Here is a 22,679-nt window from a genome sequence, read left to right on the forward strand (position 1 = left end):
TTATCAGTAAAATCGTAAGAGAGATGATTCAGAAGATAAGTTTCAGAAAATCATATGAATAGCACGCAAATGCATACATTATAAAATGTCAATGTAATAAAAATACAAAAATAAAACAAATGTTACAAAAGAGTGAAGAAATAGATAGGTATAACAGATGCAAAAATGAAACAAAAATAAGACAGATGCACCTTTTGATATGTTTTTTTTGATATGGTAAAGAGTTTGGCAATTCTCTTCCTCAGTCAAGTGAAAGATTCTTTGGCTCACGATAGTCCTCATTAGAGTAAAAAGAAAAAGAAAAATCAAAATACTTAAATGTAATAATTTTGCAACCATCAATTTTTTTAACCATCAAATGCATACCAAGGGTATGAATATATACAAAAGATGTACCCAACTGGTCGGTTAACGATCATAGTGGACGATTTTACCTGGTAGAAAGAGATATTTTCCAGGACACAAGAAAATCCAAGAGAATAAAAATTTTTGCAAGTGGTTGATATCTATTGAAAAAAGGTTCTCTCAGAAAAAGGATTGTCCAATACAAACGCCATCGAGTATTTCAAAATATAAGAGAAATACATCCGCTTCCAGGTGCCAAGAAAATACTCCGGAAAAACATCGGACAAAATACAATTTATCAGATGTAAAACACAAAGAGTCCTTATTGGCACCAGTCAAGAGCATCATATCCTATTTGACGGGAACTTAAATCACAGGGGCAGTCTCCTTAAATGTCAAAAGACCTGTTTCAAAGTTTCCACTCCCAAAACTTTATTTCCCTAGCATTTCTTTTGACAAGCTTCATTCAAGACAACGTGAAAAGCAGAAGACGTAGCCACCAGAATATGCGCTTACAATAATGAAGGAAAATTATCCACCATGAACTCACTTAAGCTCTTTGCAGTAATGTATCACATGTTATGTTTCAAAAAAGATATTACAACATGCTCGGTAAAAAGAAAGAAGAGAGTCTGCTAGCACAGTATGAAACATGGAAATTCAGTGAAAGATTTTAATGGAATTTTTATTATTCATGCAAACGATGAATGGTTCATTTCAGATTAAAAGATTAAAACAGATAGTCATCACGAGACCACGATCAACAAAAGCTGACATCATAACATGAAATTTGAAAATAGAATACCTCCGGTGTATCGGCCCAATGCGCAATTCCTTTCAAAAGCAGTGAAATATGAGACGGGTAAAACCAATCAAAGAATTGTCCATACGTTCTTCGACTGAACCCAAAAAAAAAAATTATGAGCTGAAGATGAATATGAAATCCATTCCACTATGTTGAGTGTAAATCTGTTGCAGAGATAGGTCAAAGAGTAACCTATTAGTTGCCATTGCAATTCCTCTGAGATCTCTCATCAAACCAATAAGAGCATATTTTACAGCATCTGTCCTAAAAGCAGAATCAGGGGTCGACTCCAGGGTGACAAGGACCTGTAAAACCCCGCCAAAATTAGAGGACTTGTGTTAGACTGAATATCTAAGATGAAGTCATCTGAGAATACTGTGAATTAACTTAATTAAGAATCGGTTGCCCAGGGTTAAAATCAAACCAAGATCAATACGACCACATTTAGTCTAACGTTTAACATCAGAAAATAGATATCTCATCAGAGGATCCGATTATCTCAGGGTTAAAACAAGAATGCACACTAAGAAGGCGGATATCTCATCAGTGAAGGCCTTTTGGGACTCTGTACAAAGTGGAGCACCTAGGGGCCTAGAGGGGCAGGTTCGACCCTTTGCAGTGCTATGGGCACTATGGCTGCATAGGAACAAAGTCATCTTCAACAAACAGGAAGCATTGACGGACGCGGTGATACAAACAGCTGCAGGTTTTGCCACTGCATGGTGTAAAAGCCCAGGGCCAAGGCCCTTTAGGCCCTACAAGTACTTAACGATAATATAATTTTATCTCACTGGGAGGGTCACTGACCGTGTCATCTCCCCTATCCTTTTTTCAAAAAAAAAATCAGAAAATAGATTCAATCAGAGCGCACATCAAGGAAACTCAAATGGCTGGCATAATATTTAGGCGTTATCCCTCGAAAACGGATACTGATAATCAATAACAAAAATGAGTGGGCAACTATCGGCAACTTTAAACAGATGCTACCCCAATAATGCTAATGCTACTACGCCGAGGTCAGATATGACACTCAAGGGCGGTGAATGAAGAAAAATGAAAAACATAAAACACTTGAGTACAGGCGATAACGCCTCCTAGTCTCAAGGAAACCTCATTCCCATCACGAATACCTGCAACTCATTTTTCAGAACCTTCTTTACTTGGAAACGGGATCATCTAAACAGAAACATCATCGAAATCACAATAATGATACATTTTCTTTGCAACCGCCATATACTATCTTTTTCTAACGTTGTGAAAAGAAAGAAGGTGAAAAAATATGGCAGAGCTCCAGAGGTGGAATTGCAGGAAGATAACAGTAATCACTTAACTTCCTTTAACAGACGAGTCTGACAAATGGATGCAAAGGTAATCAAATAAAACAGAATATTCATTCAATAAAAAGTATGCAAAAGAGTGAGGAAAGGGAGACTATTATGCAAAAAATGTTGTAGAAATTACCTTAAATAAAGGGTCCATAGCAGCCTTGAACTTTACGGGGCTGTCCTCCATAAAGATCAACCAACCGAGGGTAAAGTAAAAGGTTGTCCGGTTTCGAGAGCACTTGTACTCCTCCAGAAAGTGGAAGTATTCCCTCTGAAATAAAGGACGAAATTATGGTCAGTTCTAGATATTGGATTAAAGAACATCAATGCATGAAGAAAAGGTTATTGTGTATGGAATTACAGTGTGATGCCCGATTATATATTTCACAGTATCTAATTTGAGAAGAAGTTTCCCAGTCATATAGCTGCAAAGCAAAACTAAACAGTGAGACAAGGAAACCAAATATTGCACCCAGCAGTCTGATTGATAGAAACTGACCCCGACGCTAGTTCATAAAACAGGTCCAATGTGTGCTTGATGACATCATCGTTCTGCATAAATTGAAAGATGTTGCTTGAGACAACTTTAAGAAGGATTAAAAGGCCTGGGTACCGACTTACCTCAATGTAGCATTTTAGATTTGTCACGATCTTTCCGACCATTACATTAAGTAGCACCAAATGATCGTGGAGTCCAAGAAGCTCTGACAATCTAGAGTATAACTGCTGCAACAATTAACTGGGCCTTTAGATATCAACAAAAATATAATAACCAACTATTAACGTCCTCTCTGATGTATTACTCTAACCTTTGATGAAAGCATGGCTTGGTCCCCAACATATGACTTTCTAAATTGTTGAAAGAAAACAATTATTGCACAGTCAAGTCGTTGCTTACTCTTTTCAGAATATCTCTACAATGAAGATAAAAAAACCATAAGGTAATCTTTTTTAAGGCCAAGAGACACTCAATAGCAACTAAGAAAGGATTTTTCGCGTTACTCTGCAAAAAGGCATAATTAAAAGTTAGGAAAAACAAACTCGTTTCACAGACTTCCTGATAAATCAAAACTTTTTGTAACCATTGTCTAAAAGGGTCCTGCGTTAGACGGACAAATTTGTCCCAGGAGACAAATGCATCCAATGTACTATCAATCTCCCTTAACGCCCAAATGCTTCAGAGGGTTTCAAAATTTGAGGTTCTAAAAAGTGCTCGTCTTTAAAAGACACAGTAGGCTCTATGACCCAGATTAGTAATACCCACAAGGTTACGATGTGTTTCCAAAAGTAGACACCTTGATCATTTTGGATCCGATATGAAGTTCAGCCTGATACATAATGAGTAAAAAACACCCTGATATTTAAAAATTCCTAGAGAAGAACATCTAACCCTAGAGTCACCCCGAAGATGACAACCATACCAAGACAGAAGAGAGAAAAGTTACATAGATGAAACTGGCTAACAAATTTATGAAAAAATGATGGCACATCACTATCGAATCCATTCAGTCTTACTATTGTACCTGAGAATGCATTCCACTATCAGTTACATTAATCAGTTGCAAAACACGAGCTGCCAGCTCTGCATCAATAAATTCTTGAGATTCTGCGTTCCCACTGGAGGTTCACAATAAATTAATCGTTGAGTATCTGGCATTCATTTATTGATGAGGAAGTATTCTCTGTAAAATGATGAAAACACCTGTACCCAGTAATTTGTCTGATCTTGAGAATTGCCGCAATGATATGAACCATCCATGCAAGCTGCCCTTCGACAAGACAAAGCTCATTGTTGTCCCCAGGAACTTGTAGGCTTGCCCAGTTCTGAAGAGAATAAGTGATAAATGATTATACTTATTAAGAACCTCAAATAATGAAAAGAAGGAAACCAACACATTGATTGGGCTACATACTGAATACGTCTGGATAAGGGGCTCCATGACCTTTATGATATATAAACTGGTTCTTTGATACTACAAAATGGGAAAAATGTCATGCAAAGGAGAATGGCTGGATAAAAATAGAATGAAAGTTCCGCATTGAGATAAGAAAAAAAAAAAGAAAAATCTAACAGAAATGTACATTGAATATGATAAAAGTTAAGAAAATAACTCAACCTGGAACCTGCAAAGGTATGGAAAACTCTCAAGATGGTCTTGGAGGACTTCTACATTGTCTAATGGATTTTCAGAGAGTTCATCAGGGAATCCACCCTGCAACTCGTATCAAAGAAATGTAGATACTTCAAACAAAAGATTTGATCACGCTGGACCCAACATAGATAGGGATAAAACGTAGATGCTTAAACCATGACAAGTATGGGTACCTGCAAAGAGTTAAATCTTGAGGTAATAAAGCCCTCAATGATGGTCGGAACAAACTCATCAAGAAGGCTAGGTGTATCGCCTTTCAAATATGGGACAGATGTCACCAGTCTGGACCAGAGTCCCAACAGATAGTATACACCACCACTAGCCCACTGTAGATTAAATAAATAATTTCTGACTAAGGAAAGTGGTGTCTTTAAAATGAGAAGCAATTTTATCAGGCCGGTAATTGTCAAAGGACAAGCAAACCTGCCAAGACTGGAGTGATTTTTCTGTGAACTCTGCCACCAAACGTATCCACTCACCATACATCTCCATACTAACAAGTTCCGAAAGCTACAACAGTTTTAAAACAAAAGGTTAAGATCAACTGTTGAACAAATAGCATACAGCGTATAAGAAAAAATGTGCATCGTGGGACACCAAAATCCAAGATAAAGTAAATATCATTATTAAGAAAGGGATATATTTTGTTTGAACGATAAAAAAAGGTGAATAAGAAAGAGTTAAAAAAAATATATTAATGGGGAAATATTAGTATTATGGAATAAGAAAGAGTTAAAAAAGGGGAAATATTAGCAAGAGAACAGACAAATACATCATCATCTAAGACGGCAAAAAAACGAACGACAGAATTTGTATGAATGTTGACAAAAATTGACGCTAAATGAGAAACGATAAATCCTAAACAAAAAAAGGGCCGAAGTCCTAAGTAAGCCAACTCTTCGAAGCTCCTTGACTAGAAGATCAGAAAAGAAACATTCTTTGCTCAGGGAATACTTTACTCTTGTTGCTTGACTAGAAGTTAGAAATGCAAAATAAAAGAGCAGACACCCACAGTTTACTCCAGATCATGGTAAATAGTGCTTGACCAAATGAATCCAAATATTTTTTTCTTTTAAAAATACAACCAAACTCAGCAAGTTGCAAAAAAAAACATTTCTTAAGTGCATAAATGCGAGACCATGATGAACGAGAGGAAAATGTTATGATATGTAATATATTTCCGAATTATTAGGAAATAATCGAGTTCGAGCTGTAGCTATGAGTGCTACAGATGGTCTAACGAGAGGAATGGACGTGATTGATACGGGAGCTGCTCTAAGCGTTCCAGTCGGTGGAGCCACTCTGGGACGAATTTTCAATGTTCTTGGTGAGCCTGTTGATAATTTAGGTCCTGTAGATACTCGCACAACATCTCCTATTCATAGATCCGCACCCGCCTTTATCCAGTTAGATACGAAATTAGCAATCTTTGAAACTGGGATTAAAGTAGTGGATCTTTTAGCCCCTTATCGCCGTGGAGGAAAAATTGGACTATTTGGGGGAGCTGGAGTGGGTAAAACAGTCCTGATTATGGAATTGATCAACAACATTGCTAAAGCTCATGGAGGTGTATCCGTATTTGGTGGAGTAGGCGAACGTACGCGTGAAGGAAATGACCTTTACATGGAAATGAAAGAATCCGGAGTCATTAATGAAAAAAATATTGCAGAATCAAAAGTAGCTCTCGTCTATGGTCAGATGAATGAACCGCCTGGAGCTCGTATGAGAGTTGGTTTGACCGCTCTAACTATGGCGGAATATTTCCGAGATGTTAATGAACAAGACGTACTGCTATTCATTGACAATATTTTTAGATTCGTCCAAGCAGGATCCGAAGTATCGGCTTTATTAGGTAGAATGCCGTCTGCGGTGGGTTATCAACCTACCCTTAGTACAGAAATGGGTTCTTTGCAAGAAAGAATTACGTCTACAAAGGAGGGATCTATAACTTCTATTCAAGCAGTTTATGTACCTGCAGACGATTTGACTGACCCTGCGCCAGCAACGACATTTGCGCATTTAGATGCGACTACCGTACTATCAAGAGGATTAGCTGCTAAAGGTATTTATCCAGCAGTGGATCCTTTAGATTCAACGTCAACCATGCTACAACCTGCAATCGTTGGTGAGGAACATTATGAAACTGCGCAAAGAGTCAAGGAAACTTTACAACGTTACAAAGAACTGCAGGACATTATCGCTATCCTTGGATTAGACGAATTATCCGAAGAGGATCGTTTAACCGTAGCACGAGCACGAAAAATTGAGCGTTTCTTATCACAACCCTTCTTTGTAGCGGAAGTATTTACTGGTTCTCCAGGGAAATATGTTGGCCTTGAAGAAACCATTAGGGGCTTTAAACTTATTCTCTCAGGCGAATTAGACAGTCTTCCTGAACAGGCCTTTTATTTGGTGGGTAACATCGATGAAGCTACTGCGAAAGCTATAAACTTAGAAGTGGAGAGCAATTTGAAGAAATGACCTTAAATCTTAGTGTACTGACGTGCTTACGTAAAGTGGAAACGGAAGCCAATGACTATCGAGTCAATGGATACTCCGAGATAGAACGAGAAAAACAAAATTTGATTAAGGCGACTTCTGAGAATTTGGAACGATTAGAAATTTATAAAAATGAAACTCTTCTTTTTGAACAACAAAGAGCGATTAATCAAGTCCGTCAACGAGTTTTCCAACAAGCTTTACAAGGAGCTCTAGGGACTTTACAAGTTTGTTAATGTCCATAATAATTGTATACACATACACCGCCACAACTTGTATAAATATATCAGAAAATATCTGGCATAAGTTACCTTCGAAAAGAGGAAGAGTAGACATATTCTCATGATCTCCATGTAGATCTAACAAAATCAAGAAATGGGACTAGGGAGGGAGGAGAATGGAAGAGAAAAGACAGCAATTGGTGAGTGAACCCTCAAGAACTTCCAAATTGGGAGTTCTTGCCCTCACGACAGACGGATACAGCTCGTGCCAAGAAACCACAAGGTGATCTTTCATCAAAAGGTCCCTCTAATGACCTTACAAGGAGGTATTTATAAAACTCAAGAAATTCCACTAAGTCTTTCAAGAATCGGTTATTTTCTCGCACAAAGGTTCAGTTGTTGGCTGAGCCTTGTGAATTGGGTTTTTTGTGTTGAGTACTCATCAGGAGTCTAACAATACTCCCTCCATCAGCAACAGCTTGTCCTAAAGCTGTTCCAGAGGATCCCCTGGATGTATTATTGGACTGCCAGTTGGCGTAGGAATGGGTCAGGCTAGATCCTAGATTGGGTTGATGGCGGCTTTGAAAATAGAGTTGGCGATGATGTTGTTTTTGGTGGAGTTGCATCGGGTGAAGACTGCTGCAGCAACAGTGTTGATGTAGAAAACATTGCTGGCTTTGCCTGGCAGCATGAAGATGACAATGTATGGCCACTGGGTGGCGACTGGCAGTATGGGGTGATGACTCCCAGAGGGACATTGCCACCTGGTAGTGCAGTGACATCATGTATCATGGCGGCGGAAATGTAGCAATCAATGGTGGCGGACAGCGGAGAAAGAGGGCTGTGCGACAGTGACTTCAGCAGTAGGCAGAGCGACATGTGGTGCTGGGGAGGCTGACCATGGTTGAAGCTTTAGGCCCGATTTGAGCAGCTTGGACCACAGCTGATAGCAAGCGGTTGGGAATGGTGACTTGATGGCCATGACAGCATGGGTAGGGTGACGGAAAGGCGTCTGCAGTAGTAGGCTGAGCGATGAGCAGCTCAGTCGAGTTTGACGCCAACATAATCTTGCATCCATTCATGGGGCTTTCGTCATGGCTGATACAGGCGTTTCTTTGCTACGCTACAATGCTTTGGGGCTGGGCCAATCATGTGGCCCATTTTTTAAAAAAAAGTTAAAAGAGGGAAGCCCACCCGAAACTCGGTGGTCAACCCAAATCATATGGCCCATTTTGGAACGTATGGGCCGCAAACATAAGGCTTACGATGTCCCTTCGTTCCTGCAGACGCACTGATAGCGGCATTGTGGGCTGGCAGCGGCAGCAAATGCCAAGACAGTAGCAGAAATAATGGCGGTTGCGTTGGCGTTTCTGAAACCCTCGCATGGGTGTTGGTGGGGGTTGCAATTGCGTCATGCCAAAGCAGGAAGCATCTATGGCAGCATTTGTGGTGGCCTTTTCTGCGACATTTGAAAAAGCTACAAAGTTTGCAGTGTTGGTGGTCACGGCATCAGAAGCTACAGAGGCAGCAGCTATGCAAAATTCAGCGGGCAGTGCGACTGTTGCCTTCCAGTCTGCCTTTATTCCAGGACGACAACTGGTTGACGATGCAGTCGTCCAATCAGAAATCTTGATGGCAGGGTAATTATACGACTGCCTTGACTGGGACTTTCTCTGAGCATCTTTGAGGCCCCAAGGTTTTCCAGCCAAATGAGTGGGTTGGATTAAAAATCCCACTCTTTTCAATGTTGGTGAATGGGCTCCTTGAAGGGGGCTAGATTCAGCCACAACAAGGGGTCAGACAAGGATGCCCTCTAGCACAATGGAATTTTTTTTGGCCGTGGATAACCTCTCAATAAGCACAACAGAGGCCTGCTCCAATGGCCTGCTGGAGGGATTTCATACTCAGGGAGCAAGTGGGCCATGGAGGACCCTTCACAGTTATCTGGGCATTATGATTGCACAGGAAAAAAGTCATCTTTAACGGACTGGAAGCATCGACAGATGTTGCTGTACAAGCAGTGGCAAGTTTTACCTCTGCATGGTATGAAGACCGCGTCCAGGGCATGGGCCAGCCTTTCAGACCTTGCATGTACTTAGAAATCATTTTTATTTATCACACTGTGATCTCCCCTATCCCTCTTCAAAAAAATCATTCGAGGCAATTTCAAGGTTACTTTCCCAATGTGAACAATATTCACGTAGAAGCCAGAGATAGATGAAATCAATAAAAGGATTGGGCAATGATATGATCCTGTACCCAAAATGGTATCTTAGGCATTTTAGCCCACTAGGGACACTTTAGTCATCTCATGTTTAGGGTAGATTGCTTCAATTTCTTATAAATATGTGAAGCCCTCCCTTGAGGAGGGCAGTCAAGACTTAAGGTAAGATTGGCCTCTTGGCTCACTATCGTGATCCTCTCTGTATCAGTCCTGTCCTCTTGACTGTCCAACAATCCCCTCCCCCCTGATCGTCTCACCGGATCTTCAGCCGGCTCGTCCCTGGTCGAGCCCTACCTTCTCTGTTCGACTCCTCCTATCATTCCCGTTTCGACCCTCCTACCGCGGGAACATCTACCTTGCCTCGCCCTATATTCCCCTCACGATTCGAACCTAGATCAAGGTTTGTATCAATGGTATCAGAGCCAGCTCTCTATGCCGTCGCCAACCGCAACCGTGTCCATCAAATCCGCCACACCACACTGGCTGTGTTCGCCTCTGCGACTGCCCCAGTCGCACCCTCCACACAAACCACGGCCTCCATTTTCATCGTCACTACTTCCACTATGATCCCCGACCTCCACCATGGCCGCCACCATTCACTACCGCACAGCAAACCTACGTGTTTACCAGCAAGCCAGCGCCCAGCCTCCAAGGCGGAGGCATCAAAGAACAAGCATGCAGCTCCACTGCCGAGATCGTTTGCGCCGCCGGTGGCGCGGCACTCGCAAAGGGAGTGGGAGGTCGCAAACCCTAGGTTTCGAGACCCCCGTTCCTAGGAAGGGCCTCCTAACTCAAGTGAGCCAAAAACCTTTGTTGTCCAACTGAAGGATACGGAGGCCCGGAAGCAAACCCTGCCGCCCAGTCCCAGAAACCCTAATGGGTCAACTGGGAGGCCGGTGCGGCCACTCAGGGACCTGTCGTGGACAGACTGCTGGTGAGCCGCAGATGGACCGCAGCCAAGCCGCAGACTGACCGCCGACAGGCCAGCCACGGACCGACCGCCAGCCAGCCACCGGCCAGTCATGGACCGCCCACTGTCCAGCCGCGATCCATTCATGGGCCAGCCACAGATCAGCCGACAGCCAGCCGCGGTCCAACTGCAGACAGACTGCGGGCCCGCTGCTGACGGACCTCGGGCCAACCGGGACCGACCAGGCGCCAACCGCAGACGGATCGCGGGCCAGCCACACAGACCAACGGCCGACCCACCGCGGACTGACATGGGCAAGGTGGTGCTTCGGTGAGCTGCCAATCAGCCCCCTGTCAACTATGGCATGCAGACCACAAAGCGACCACGAGCGAGCCGCGCTTCCGCTGCTGTTCCCTTGCGCGCAAGCTGCAGACTCACAAAGTGTACCTACCAGCTTGACGACAAGCTGGTTATTCAAGAATGTTCACGTAGTGCCGCAGACTCACAAAGTGTACCAATTTGAACAATGTTCATGTAGAAGCCCAAGATAGATGAAATCAATAAAAGGATTGGACAAGAAGGTAGCCCAGTCGATCAAAATCAATGCCCCATATCCCAAAGCAACACTAATGGATTACTTCATTTTAAACATGATCTCAATATATACAAACATCTGCCAGTATTTTTTATCTAGAATGGAATATTGCTAATTTTTTATCTAAACATCTGACAGAGAATTCCCTAAGAACATGATAAGTGCGAATAGTACCTGGTAGTTCACCTTAAAACGGCTCAAAAGACGGCAACATTCGTGGTAGTTGTCATGATCAGATAAACCTGAAAATGACGTCAATTATAGAAGCCTGGGGAGGCATAACATGAATTTCTAACTGAGAACACAACAAAAGACACAGGAAACAGATCTAAGGGGACTTAAGAAAAAATTGGCTTTACAAATGAAATAAATCATAAAGAAGTAGGAAAAAATAACTTATGGCATTAACCAATATAAACTGAACAAAGTGTCGGTGGCCTTACAAATGAAATAAATCATAAAGAAGTAGAAAAAAATAACTTATGGCATTAACCAATATAAACTGAACAAAGTGTCGGTGGCCTGATCTGCCTCGTCTCCAGCTGGCCACGAGCTTGGCAGGAACAAGCGTTTGGGCGAGATAGAGTTTTAGAGAAGACAATACAATACTTTCTTCATTAGAAAAACAGAAGTGGGCCCAACAATTATAGGGATCATTAGATTACGACTAAATAGAAAGGGGAAATAAGGAAAAGAAAGAGAAAGACACAGAAACAGGAATCCTTCTATCAATTGCTGCTAAACTGTCACAATACATAATAGGCAGGATATAGAAAAAAAATGGAAGAGATCTATTCTCAAAACATTCCAGAACATCATTATTGACGTCCTGAAAATTTCTTGGACACATGGCAATTCATATACAGTTTCCGAACCATGTCCCCCTATGTTTCCCAATGGCATCCACTTCTACATAAACAAAGATGAGGAACTCGTTGCTTGGATGGATTCAAATTAAGTCCAAGAGTCTTACTCAAACACTGATAATTCGAGGAAACAAATCGTCACCTAGATAAAAGGCACATTGTCTAATTTAGAACCCAAGGAGGAAACAATTAGAAGGAAAATCGCAGAGTGGATACGAGGAACTGCCTCCTGCAAAGCTAGTGTGAATTGTACAACCAGATCCACAAGGGTTTAAGCAAAGCATGATAGACAACTTGGCAGAACAGGAATATACCAAAAGTAAAAGCAAGAAAAGAACATTAAAAACTCAAAAAGACGGTTCTGTTGATATGTTTGCCTTCTTAGTATTTCGGTCTTATACGTCTAGCTTCAGGTTTTATGTCCATTGATCCACATTGAATGATACAAAAAGATTCTGACAACTATCCACCTAAACTATTTAAGAGTCCAAACCCAAGTGAATACAAGAGGTTCGTGTTGTTCTTTTCTGAGGAGCAACAGCGTGGCTGCAGGTATTGTGGAGGAATTCAGAGGTCACACTGTGCATCATAACAACTTAATTTGACTCTGCTCAATCAATTCATCAGAAGGAATATTTTTTCTCAGTCATAATGCTTGAAATTTAGGTACAAAACCGACATATTCGCCATCCTAAATCAAAAAGTAATAAAATTAAAATTATTAAAATGACCTTGGCCCAACTGCAATATTTCTTTGGTTCCAGACATCAAATGAGCAAGAAATCTTGTCCGTGCCACATCGTCAGCAAATATAGATCGTCTAACTGAAGCCAGGCGTACCAGACAACACAGAGCCTGAAAAGTAAATAGAGGCCAAAATGTTAACTAGTTAAGCTCCAGATTGATCTTCAAAATAGTAAAATAGAAATATGATTTTTTTCTGAAAGTGAAGATTTCCAGACATTAATCTATCAACACTGCTCCAACAAAATGAGAGGGAGGAGAGATAGAGAGAAGAACCGCTAATTGGAGCCAAAAGGTCTCAACGAGGTAAGACTTTTTTGCAGGTAGCCTAGTATGGTTGAAATTGTGAAAAGAGTTCATTCAGTCAAATCACGTGGAGTCTCCAGTAACCACATGATTAGTGACATAAAAAAGGGGTACGGATAGGGTTTTGAAGGGGAGGCTGAGGCACCGACTGGAACTGGAGGAGGGGTCATTATTTTTGTTCCTTCCACAGTAGTTTGGTTTACTGTTCCTTGACTGCGACTGAGTTGTTGAGCTTATTGGAGGGAGAAGAACCGCTAATTGGAGCCAAAAGGTCTCAACGAGGTAAGACTTTTTTGCAGGTAGCCTAGTATGGTTGAAATTGTGAAAAGAGTTCATTCAGTCAAATCACGTGGAGTCTCCGGTAACCACATGATTAGTGACATAAAAAAGGGAATGGATAGGGTTTTGAAGGGAGGCTGAGGCACCGACTGGAACTGGAGGAGGGTCATTATTTTTGTTCCTTCCACAGTAGTTTGGTTTACTGTTCCTTGACTGCGACTGAGTTGTTGAGCTTATTGGAGGGAGAAGAACCGCTAATTGGAGCCAAAAGGTCTCAACGAGGTAAGACTTTTTTGCAGGTAGCCTAGTATGGTTGAAATTGTGAAAAGAGTTCATTCAGTCAAATCACGTGGAGTCTCCGGTAACCACATGATTAGTGACATAAAAAGGGGTGCGGATAGGGTTTTGAAGGGAGGCTGAGGCACCGACTGGAACTGGAGGAGGGTCATTATTTTTGTTCCTTCCACAGTAGTTTGGTTTACTGTTCCTTGACTGCGACTGAGTTGTTGAGCTTATTGGAGGGAGAAGAACCGCTAATTGGAGCCAAAAGGTCTCAACGAGGTAAGACTTTTTTGCAGGTAGCCTAGTATGGTTGAAATTGTGAAAAGAGTTCATTCAGTCAAATCACGTGGAGTCTCCGGTAACCACATGATTAGTGACATAAAAAAGGGGTACGGATAGGGATTTGGAGAGAGGGTCGAGGCAGGGACTAGAACTGGAGGAGGGGGCCTCCGTTTTGTTCCTTCCACAGTAGTTTGGTTTACTGTTCCTTGACTGCGACTGAGTTGTTGAGCTTATTGGAGGGAGAAGAACCGCTAATTGGAGCCAAAAGGTCTCAACGAGGTAAGACTTTTTTGCAGGTAGCCTAGTATGGTTGAAATTGTGAAAAGAGTTCATTCAGTCAAATCACGTGGAGTCTCCGGTAACCACATGATTAGTGACATAAAAAAGGGGTACGGATAGGGTTTTGAAGGGGAGGCTGAGGCACCGACTGGAACTGGAGGAGGGGTCATTATTTTTGTTCCTTCCACAGTAGTTTGGTTTACTGTTCCTTGACTGCGACTGAGTTGTTGAGCTTATTGGAGGGAGAAGAACCGCTAATTGGAGCCAAAAGGTCTCAACGAGGTAAGACTTTTTTGCAGGTAGCCTAGTATGGTTGAAATTGTGAAAAGAGTTCATTCAGTCAAATCACGTGGAGTCTCCAGTAACCACATGATTAGTGACATAAAAAGGGCACGGATAGGGTTTTGAAGGGGAGGCTGAGGCACCGACTGGAACTGGAGGAGGGGTCATTATTTTTGTTCCTTCCACAGTAGTTTGGTTTACTGTTCCTTGACTGCGACTGAGTTGTTGAGCTTATTGGAGGGAGAAGAACCGCTAATTGGAGCCAAAAGGTCTCAACGAGGTAAGACTTTTTTGCAGGTAGCCTAGTATGGTTGAAATTGTGAAAAGAGTTCATTCAGTCAAATCACGTGGAGTCTCCGGTAACCACATGATTAGTGACATAAAAAGGGGTAATGGATAGGGTTTTGAAGGGGAGGCTGAGGCACCGACTGGAACTGGAGGAGGGGTCATTATTTTTGTTCCTTCCACAGTAGTTTGGTTTACTGTTCCTTGACTGCGACTGAGTTGTTGAGCTTATTGGAGGAGAAGAACCGCTAATTGGAGCCAAAAGGTCTCAACGAGGTAAGACTTTTTTGCAGGTAGCCTAGTATGGTTGAAATTGTGAAAAGAGTTCATTCAGTCAAATCACGTGGAGTCTCCGGTAACCACATGATTAGTGACATAAAAAGTGCGGATAGGGTTTTGAAGGAGGCTGAGGCACCGACTGGAACTGGAGGAGGGTCATTATTTTGTTCCTTCCACAGTAGTTTGGTTTACTGTTCCTTGACTGCGACTGAGTTGTTGAGCTTATTGGAGGGAGAAGAACGCTAATTGGAGCCAAAAGGTCTCAACGAGGTAAGACTTTTTTGCAGGTAGCCTAGTATGGTTGAAATTGTGAAAAGAGTTCATTCAGTCAAATCACGTGGAGTCTCCGGTAACCACATGATTAGTGACATAAAAAGTGCGGATAGGGTTTTGAAGGGGAGGCTGAGGCACCGACTGGAACTGGAGGAGGGGTCATTATTTTTGTTCCTTCCACAGTAGTTTGGTTTACTGTTCCTTGACTGCGACTGAGTTGTTGAGCTTATTGGAGGGAGAAGAACCGCTAATTGGAGCCAAAAGGTCTCAACGAGGTAAGACTTTTTTGCAGGTAGCCTAGTATGGTTGAAATTGTGAAAAGAGTTCATTCAGTCAAATCACGTGGAGTCTCCGGTAACCACATGATTAGTGACATAAAAAAGGGGTACGGATAGGGTTTTGAAGGGGAGGCTGAGGCACCGACTGGAACTCGAGGAGGGGTCATTATTTTTGTTCCTTCCACAGTAGTTTGGTTTACTGTTCCTTGACTGCGACTGAGTTGTTGAGCTTATTGGAGGGAGAAGAACCGCTAATTGGAGCCAAAAGGTCTCAACGAGGTAAGACTTTTTTGCAGGTAGCCTAGTATGGTTGAAATTGTGAAAAGAGTTCATTCAGTCAAATCACGTGGAGTCTCCGGTAACCACATGATTAGTGACATAAAAAAGGGGCGGATAGGGTTTTGAAGGGAGGCTGAGGCACCGACTGGAACTGGAGGAGGGTCATTATTTTTGTTCCTTCCACAGTAGTTTGGTTTACTGTTCCTTGACTGCGACTGAGTTGTTGAGCTTATTGGAGGGAGAAGAACGCTAATTGGAGCCAAAAGGTCTCAACGAGGTAAGACTTTTTTGCAGGTAGCCTAGTATGGTTGAAATTGTGAAAAGAGTTCATTCAGTCAAATCACGTGGAGTCTCCGGTAACCACATGATTAGTGACATAAAAAGGGAATGCGGATAGGGTTTTGAAGGAGGCTGAGGCACCGACTGGAACTCGAGGAGGGGTCATTTTTGTTCCTTCCACAGTAGTTTGGTTTACTGTTCCTGACTGCGACTGAGTTGTTGAGCTTATTGGAGGGAGAAGAACCGCTAATTGGAGCCAAAAGGTCTCAACGAGGTAAGACTTTTTTGCAGGTAGCCTAGTATGGTTGAAATTGTGAAAAGAGTTCATTCAGTCAAATCACGTGGAGTCTCCAGTAACCACATGATTAGTGACATAAAAAAGGGGTACGGATAGGGTTTTGAAGGGGAGGCTGAGGCACCGACTGGAACTGGAGGAGGGGTCATTATTTTTGTTCCTTCCACAGTAGTTTGGTTTACTGTTCCTTGACTGCGACTGAGTTGTTGAGCTTATAACGTCGGACATTGAATTTTCCATCTCCCCTAAATTGTATTTTCCATCTTTGAGAAATTTCATTGGATTTCTATCAAACTGTATCCATACTCCAGCAAAATAAAGATGTGGAACATGCTACGCTGGCCAGCATGAGAGAATGGAACAAAAGGATCCACATAAAATTAACTACCTTCATGAGGATCCTTTTGGTCTAGTACTGGATATTATCTACATCGTGTGATAAATATGTTCTTTTATTAGATGAGAGAGACAGTCAATATGGTGATCACCAGCGTCATTTGCAGCAGCAGATGGTGGGACTAAGGATGGATAAAGGTGCATCATGGATCATGGATCACAGACTGAGGATGGAGAGCATAAGCGTTCACAGATCGCAGCCGGTTTGAGAGGGATCCTGGTGGCCTTTACGGAAGATCGCGGCGGAGGAGTTCTTAAACGCCAAAATGCGGAAGACAATGAAAGGAAGATGGAGGCAGTAGAGATTGAACCTTGCGGCAGAGGTCGCGGTGGGAGAACAGACTTCTCATCACTAAAGATGGAGGTCATGAAGGCAGAGGTCAACGGGTTGAACGTGGGTTGGAACGCTCGTGTATTGACAGAAGGATTGCAGCTTTGACTGAAGGAGGGAGCATGGATTTCCTTCATCGCAGAGGGAGGTCGTGAACTGCGGAGGTTCGCGGGTCTGCTGTGTTGTTGGCGTATAGTGTGAACGGCAGCTCACAGTGGCGGGGGAGGCTAGCAATGGTCGCTGCGGTGGCACTGGAGGATGTCATTTCTTTACTTTGACTTTGACTTTATGCAAACATAACGTTTATTTCATAACATTATCTTTAAGATAATTGACTTTCGTAAACCTCAGAACCGTCGACGTCAGAGGGGAAGAGGTGATGGCAACTAAGGTGATCAGAAGACAAGTCAACAGCGCAGACGAGGTCGCTGGTGAATACTTTGTCATTGGTGACACAGAAAAGCTGTTGATGGCGGAGAGGAAAGACCTCAGACGGAGACAGAGGGGACAAGCACAGTGGAGCCCCAAGGCTGCCCAGGAATGAGTCACTGGCGAAGTGGTAAAGGTTTTCGTTGATGGCGTAGGGAACCCACGGCAGCAGGAAGATTTGTTGACTGTGGAGAAAGTGCAGATAGGTCCCGCAGTCAGCAGGGACGAGGATGCGACCAGGGAAGAGTTGAAGAGACAGCCAAAGGTGGAAGTCGAAGGCAGAAGTAAGAAACGTCAACAGTGACCCCGTCTAACCACACTGCGGAAGGGAGACAAGTATAATCAAAGGCAGACATCCTCGCCAGTAGTGGTCAGATGCAGTGATGGCAGAGATAGTACGGTGATGGCGATTCAAGTCAATATTGGAGAAAACAGAGGTTGACTGTAGGTCAGACACAGAGGTGAACTGCGTAGGCCAAAAGGCAAATGGAAATGGAGCGATCGTGGGCCAATAGGGTGACACAGGAGCGGCAGATTGCTTAAGTGAGGCCCTCAACAATGGATGAAGTAAAGATGGCAATTTAGGGGCTCAATAGAGGAGCCCTGGGTCTTGGTGTTCTTCTTCAGCGAGTTCGGGAAAATGGTCGAAGCATAGGTTATGGACATGTTGGAGAAGTTTCGTCACAGAAACTACTGCTTAAGAGTGTCCAAACAGGTCGCATCTCTTCCTACTACCAAAATGCCAAGGGTCCATCAGAGTTCGTGACTTTTGACCCATTTCAAACTCCAAGTCCATCAACCTTATCATGGCTAAAGTTCAAGGCAACAGAGTATGGGAAATAATTGGTGATCTCGTCAGACCCTTCCAGTCTGTTCCCATACCAGGCAGGCCGCTGACAGAACAGTGGTGGCAGGTGAAATCCTTTTTTTTTGGAAACCATAAAGAAGATCACCCAGGAGGGATCTTCGGCCAAAAAATAAGATGGCCCATCATGGCCCCCCCCTACCCCCCACCTCATCCAGGGCCAAACCAACAATACACAAGCCTCTCCACCTCATTTATAGCCCTGTCCACCGACATTGCTGTCCCCTTGAAGAGGACCTCGTTTCGAAGGGACCATATGGCCCAAAGCACCTCGAATCTCAGCCCCCGCCCTCTGTCAAACCCACGTTGAGGTCGCGGCAGTGTGGGCCATAAGACCATGCTCGACGTTAACTCTGCAAGCCCCTGGCTAGCCCATAGTGCACGAGCAACCCGACATTGGAAAAAAAAGATGCTCGCACTCCTCTTCCTCCTCCGCACATAGAATGCACAATGACGATTCAGCCGGAAAAAACCTTCTACGTCTCACGCGGATCATTGTCCGCTTCCTGGCAAGCATCCAGGCAAACACCCTAACCTTTAGAGGTATCTTTTGCCTCCAAATTGAGCGACATGCCCTTGAGATGATCGGGCCCTCAATGCGGTGTGTGCTCAGCCTCTGGTACTCCTCGACTGGAGAACGGGCTCAATGCCCATATTCACCCATCTGTCATCCCCTCCAATGGCCTCCAGTTGCTCAGTGTTTGCTGAAGGCTTAGGAATTCCTCTACCCGCTGATCGGATAAACTGGCCACAAAAGTTGGACACCACACCCCCTCCCAACACTCTTCCACCAACGCTTGCCGATGACGGGCTATGGCATACAGGCGAGGGAACAGGTCTTGAAATCTTCCATGTGGCGTCCAATTATCCGTCCAAAACCTAAAACCGACGCCATTCCCCAGTTGAGCCTGGAAGAATTCCCTGACCATGGGAAACACCTTCCTCAACCCTCTCCAAAAAGCCGACTCCCCCCTCACCTTGTCCATCAGATTCTCCCAACCCAAGTTGGAGCCATATCTGTCCCTCAGTACATCCTTAATCAAGTCATCCTCCAGTCCTACAAACCGTCTAACCCATTTCGTCAACAGAGCCACATTCAGTGTACCTAGGTGAGGAACTCCAAGTCCACCCTGTTTGGTTGACGTGCATATGTCATTCCATGAAACCAGCGCCATACCACGTCCCTCCCCTGCATTTGCCCCTTTCCAAAAGAATCTCCGCATGAGCCCACTTAGGCGTTTCTCAACCCCCATCGGAGTTTTACAAACAGAGAGATAAAAGGTTGGTATAGCTGATAAAACAGATCGCAAAAGCACAAGTCTCCCCCCTCGCGACAACACTTGCTGTTTCCATCCCTCCAAGCGTCTCTCCACTTTTTCCACCACTGGTTGCCAATCTGCTTTTTGTAGGTTACCGACAGATAGGGGTAGCCCCAGGTATCTCATAGGCAGTGATCCCACTGGCGCATCAAGCGCATTGGCACACTGGGTCTCCTCCTCCGGAGACATACCAAAGCCCACAAATTCTAATTTACCTCCATTGATTTGCAGTCCCGAACAATCCGCGAACACCCGCAGGAGTGCCGCCAAATTCTTGGCCTCCACCGATCCCTCGATAAAGAACAATGTATCGTCGGCATACTGTAGCAGAGGGATGCCCAATGGCTTGCTCGGCGTCTGGAACCTCGAATACAGCCCCTCCCACATAACATGGATGTGCTTATGGCTAATACATCAGCTGCCAGCACAAAAAGCATTGGTGCTAGAGGACACCCTTGTCTGATCCCTCTCTGTGGTCTAATCCACCCACCTTCTGGACGACCATTAACCAACACCGCAAAAGACTGAGACGTCACGCATCGCTTCACTCATTTTATCCATTCCTCCGGGAAACCTCTCCTTCGTAACGATGCCAATAAGAATCGCCAATCCAGCGAGTCATATGCCTTCGCAAAATCTATCTTCCACATGAACCCCTTGGTTCCATTCTCCTTCCACGACGCAATAATCTCCCCTGCCAAGACTGCACAATCAACTAGCTGTCTACCCGGAACAAAAGCAGACAGAAACGGACCAACCAAATCCCCAAGCACCCCTTGTAACCGATTAGCCAGTACCTTTGCAACTATAAGATATATGGAGTTGGATAACGATATGGGCCTGTAGTCGCCTACATTTTCTGCACCTTGCCGCTTCGGTAGTAAGAAGAGGAAAGATTTATTTATCCTTTCCATATTTGCTTGAGGATTTCTCAATTCCCCCAATGTGGCCATCACATCCTCTTGAACCTCATTCCAAAGCTCCTTGTAGAAAAACACCGGTATGCCATCCGGTCCCGGGGCGCCTTCGCCATTCAATCGTGCCATAGCTGCCCGAACCTCCGCCAAATCAAAAGGCCGCACCAAATCATCTCTCTGACCTTGGGTTAATTGAGAAGCTCCTTGGCCCGTCCACCTCCATCTGTTTGGGGGCCCCCCCATGACATCAAACGAAAGTGTTCTGCCATTGCACGCCCCACTGCCTGCGTACCGGAAAACCTCTGTGAACCGACCTTCACTGAAATAATCTGATTCACTCTCCGTCGTCCATTTGCTGCAAGGTGGAAAAACCTCGTGTTGGCGTCACCCTCCTTTAGCCAAAGCTTCCGGGACCTTTGTCTCCAATCCATTTCCTCCTTCCTGTCTTCCTCTGCCACCACACATCTCCACCTCTTTTGCTCCTGAATCTCCTCAACCATTAATGTCCGGTTATCCTCCACCTCGTCCAGTTCTCTAATCCTTGTGAGGGCCTTGGTTCTTACTCTGCATCTCACCTCCCTTATCCTCTTTCTGTAGCTTTTCAGATGCGCTCTCAGCCCATCTATGTGAATTGCTAATCTCTCTGGCCCTGGCTCTTGCTCCGAGTGCGTACGCCATAAATCCTTAACCTCCTCTCTGAACCCCCCTTCTCGCAGCCATGACCTGTCAATTTTAAAACATGTGCTCCGCCCCAAGCCCTCCTGAGACTGCCAAATGATCAGTGTATGGTCTGATAACGGCCTGGACAATGCTTGTACAACTACCCCCGGGAACCTCTCCATCAACTCCACTGAGCACAAGAACCTATCCAGCTGAGACTTATAAGCCACTCCCTTCGAACTCCGCCATGTGTAGCAACAATCATTGGGCCCCATCTCCTGCAAGCCTGTTGCCGCCAAGAAGGCCCAGAACTCCTCCGACCCCTGGTCACGCCCCGCCGCTCCATTGGGTTTATCATTGATCTCCAGTGTCACATTGAAGTCCCCCCCAAACAGCAATGGCATCCCTCGCCACTTATCTACAATTTCCGCCAGTTCCACCCATAGCCCCTCCCTCAAGCTGGCGTTCACTGGTCCATACACTGAAACTACGACCACCCCCAGACCATCACACCTTGTCAACTTCACCGCCGCTGTAAATCGACCACGCCATGCCTCCTCCTTCTTTAAGAGTGTCTCGTTCCAAGCAATTATCACCCCTCCAGACCGCACATTTGCATTCACCGAAATGAACCCCTCCAGCAAACTCCCTCCAACCCCACGCCATTCCTCTACCCCACATTCCCCCAACATCGTCTCCTGCAAACACACCACCATGGCACCCCACTCCCGTAAGTACTTGCCCACAATCCCTCTCCTCTTGACATCCCGGAGCCCCCGCACACTCCATGATATGCATCTCATGGATCCTGGTACCAGCCCCTCCCGCCCTTCTGAGTCTCCGTGAAACCTCCGACCACACCCACAATTGAGTCTCGTGTTGCATCATCAATCTCGATCGCCACTGCCTCCCTCTCCATCTCGAGTGTCTCCTTGATCTCAACCTCCTCCATTACTCCGCTCCTCACTTTGTTTGCTTTCCTCTCCGTCTTGTCGCGTCTTGATTTTCCCACTCTCACTGCCATCCAGTCCCGAGGGAAATGCATCCGCCCACCTTTCCCTACCTCTAGCCATATCTTCACTCCGTCAACGTTCTTGATATATAGTTGTTGCCTCTCATAACCAATGCATCGACCCAATAAGTCCCCCTTCAGTAATCTCCTCCCTCTTGGCAACCGCATGGTGCCCTTTCTCCTGGCCCCTTTCTGTTCGATCGCTCCCAAGCTCTGTGACTCCATCATGCTGTCATTTCCACTCGCGTCCTCTACTACCCGCGAGCTCTCCTCTCCATTATTCCCCTTTTCCTCCATCGTCCTGGTTCCGGCCTCCATCTCTGTCATCACACCTCCGCTGATCTTTGCGTCCAGCCCTACCTCCCCATCCATGGCAGGTGAAATC

The 22,679-nt window shown here is 44.5% G+C and overlaps 1 protein-coding gene across 5 annotated transcripts in view; it reads right to left on the bottom strand.

The window, feature by feature from the left end:
- The window catches only part of LOC144699992 (ARM repeat superfamily protein), a 37,148-nt gene that overhangs the window by 7,521 nt on the left and 6,948 nt on the right, over positions 1–22,679 (bottom strand). For 2 of the 5 annotated variants that reach the window (XM_078571351.1, XM_078571353.1), the window contains 15 exons: positions 12,675–12,798; positions 11,252–11,319; positions 5,052–5,138; positions 4,802–4,954; positions 4,593–4,688; positions 4,389–4,448; positions 4,178–4,299; positions 3,999–4,092; positions 3,285–3,389; positions 3,097–3,201; positions 2,975–3,027; positions 2,837–2,900; positions 2,612–2,746; positions 1,343–1,455; positions 1,151–1,244 (listed from right to left, as the gene is read on the bottom strand). In XM_078571351.1, coding sequence (XP_078427477.1) covers positions 1,151–1,244; positions 1,343–1,455; positions 2,612–2,746; positions 2,837–2,900; positions 2,975–3,027; positions 3,097–3,201; positions 3,285–3,389; positions 3,999–4,092; positions 4,178–4,299; positions 4,389–4,448; positions 4,593–4,688; positions 4,802–4,954; positions 5,052–5,138; positions 11,252–11,319; positions 12,675–12,798 — 1,473 coding nt within the window. The remainder of the gene's footprint in view (positions 1–1,150; positions 1,245–1,342; positions 1,456–2,611; positions 2,747–2,836; positions 2,901–2,974; positions 3,028–3,096; positions 3,202–3,284; positions 3,390–3,998; positions 4,093–4,177; positions 4,300–4,388; positions 4,449–4,592; positions 4,689–4,801; positions 4,955–5,051; positions 5,139–11,251; positions 11,320–12,674; positions 12,799–22,679) is intronic. The other 3 variants (XM_078571356.1, XM_078571355.1, XM_078571354.1) reach the window with 3 other exon arrangements.

Source organism: Wolffia australiana, chromosome 2, assembly GCF_029677425.1.
Source record: "Wolffia australiana isolate 7733 chromosome 2, ASM2967742v1".
Taxonomy (NCBI): Eukaryota; Viridiplantae; Streptophyta; class Magnoliopsida; order Alismatales; family Araceae; genus Wolffia; species Wolffia australiana.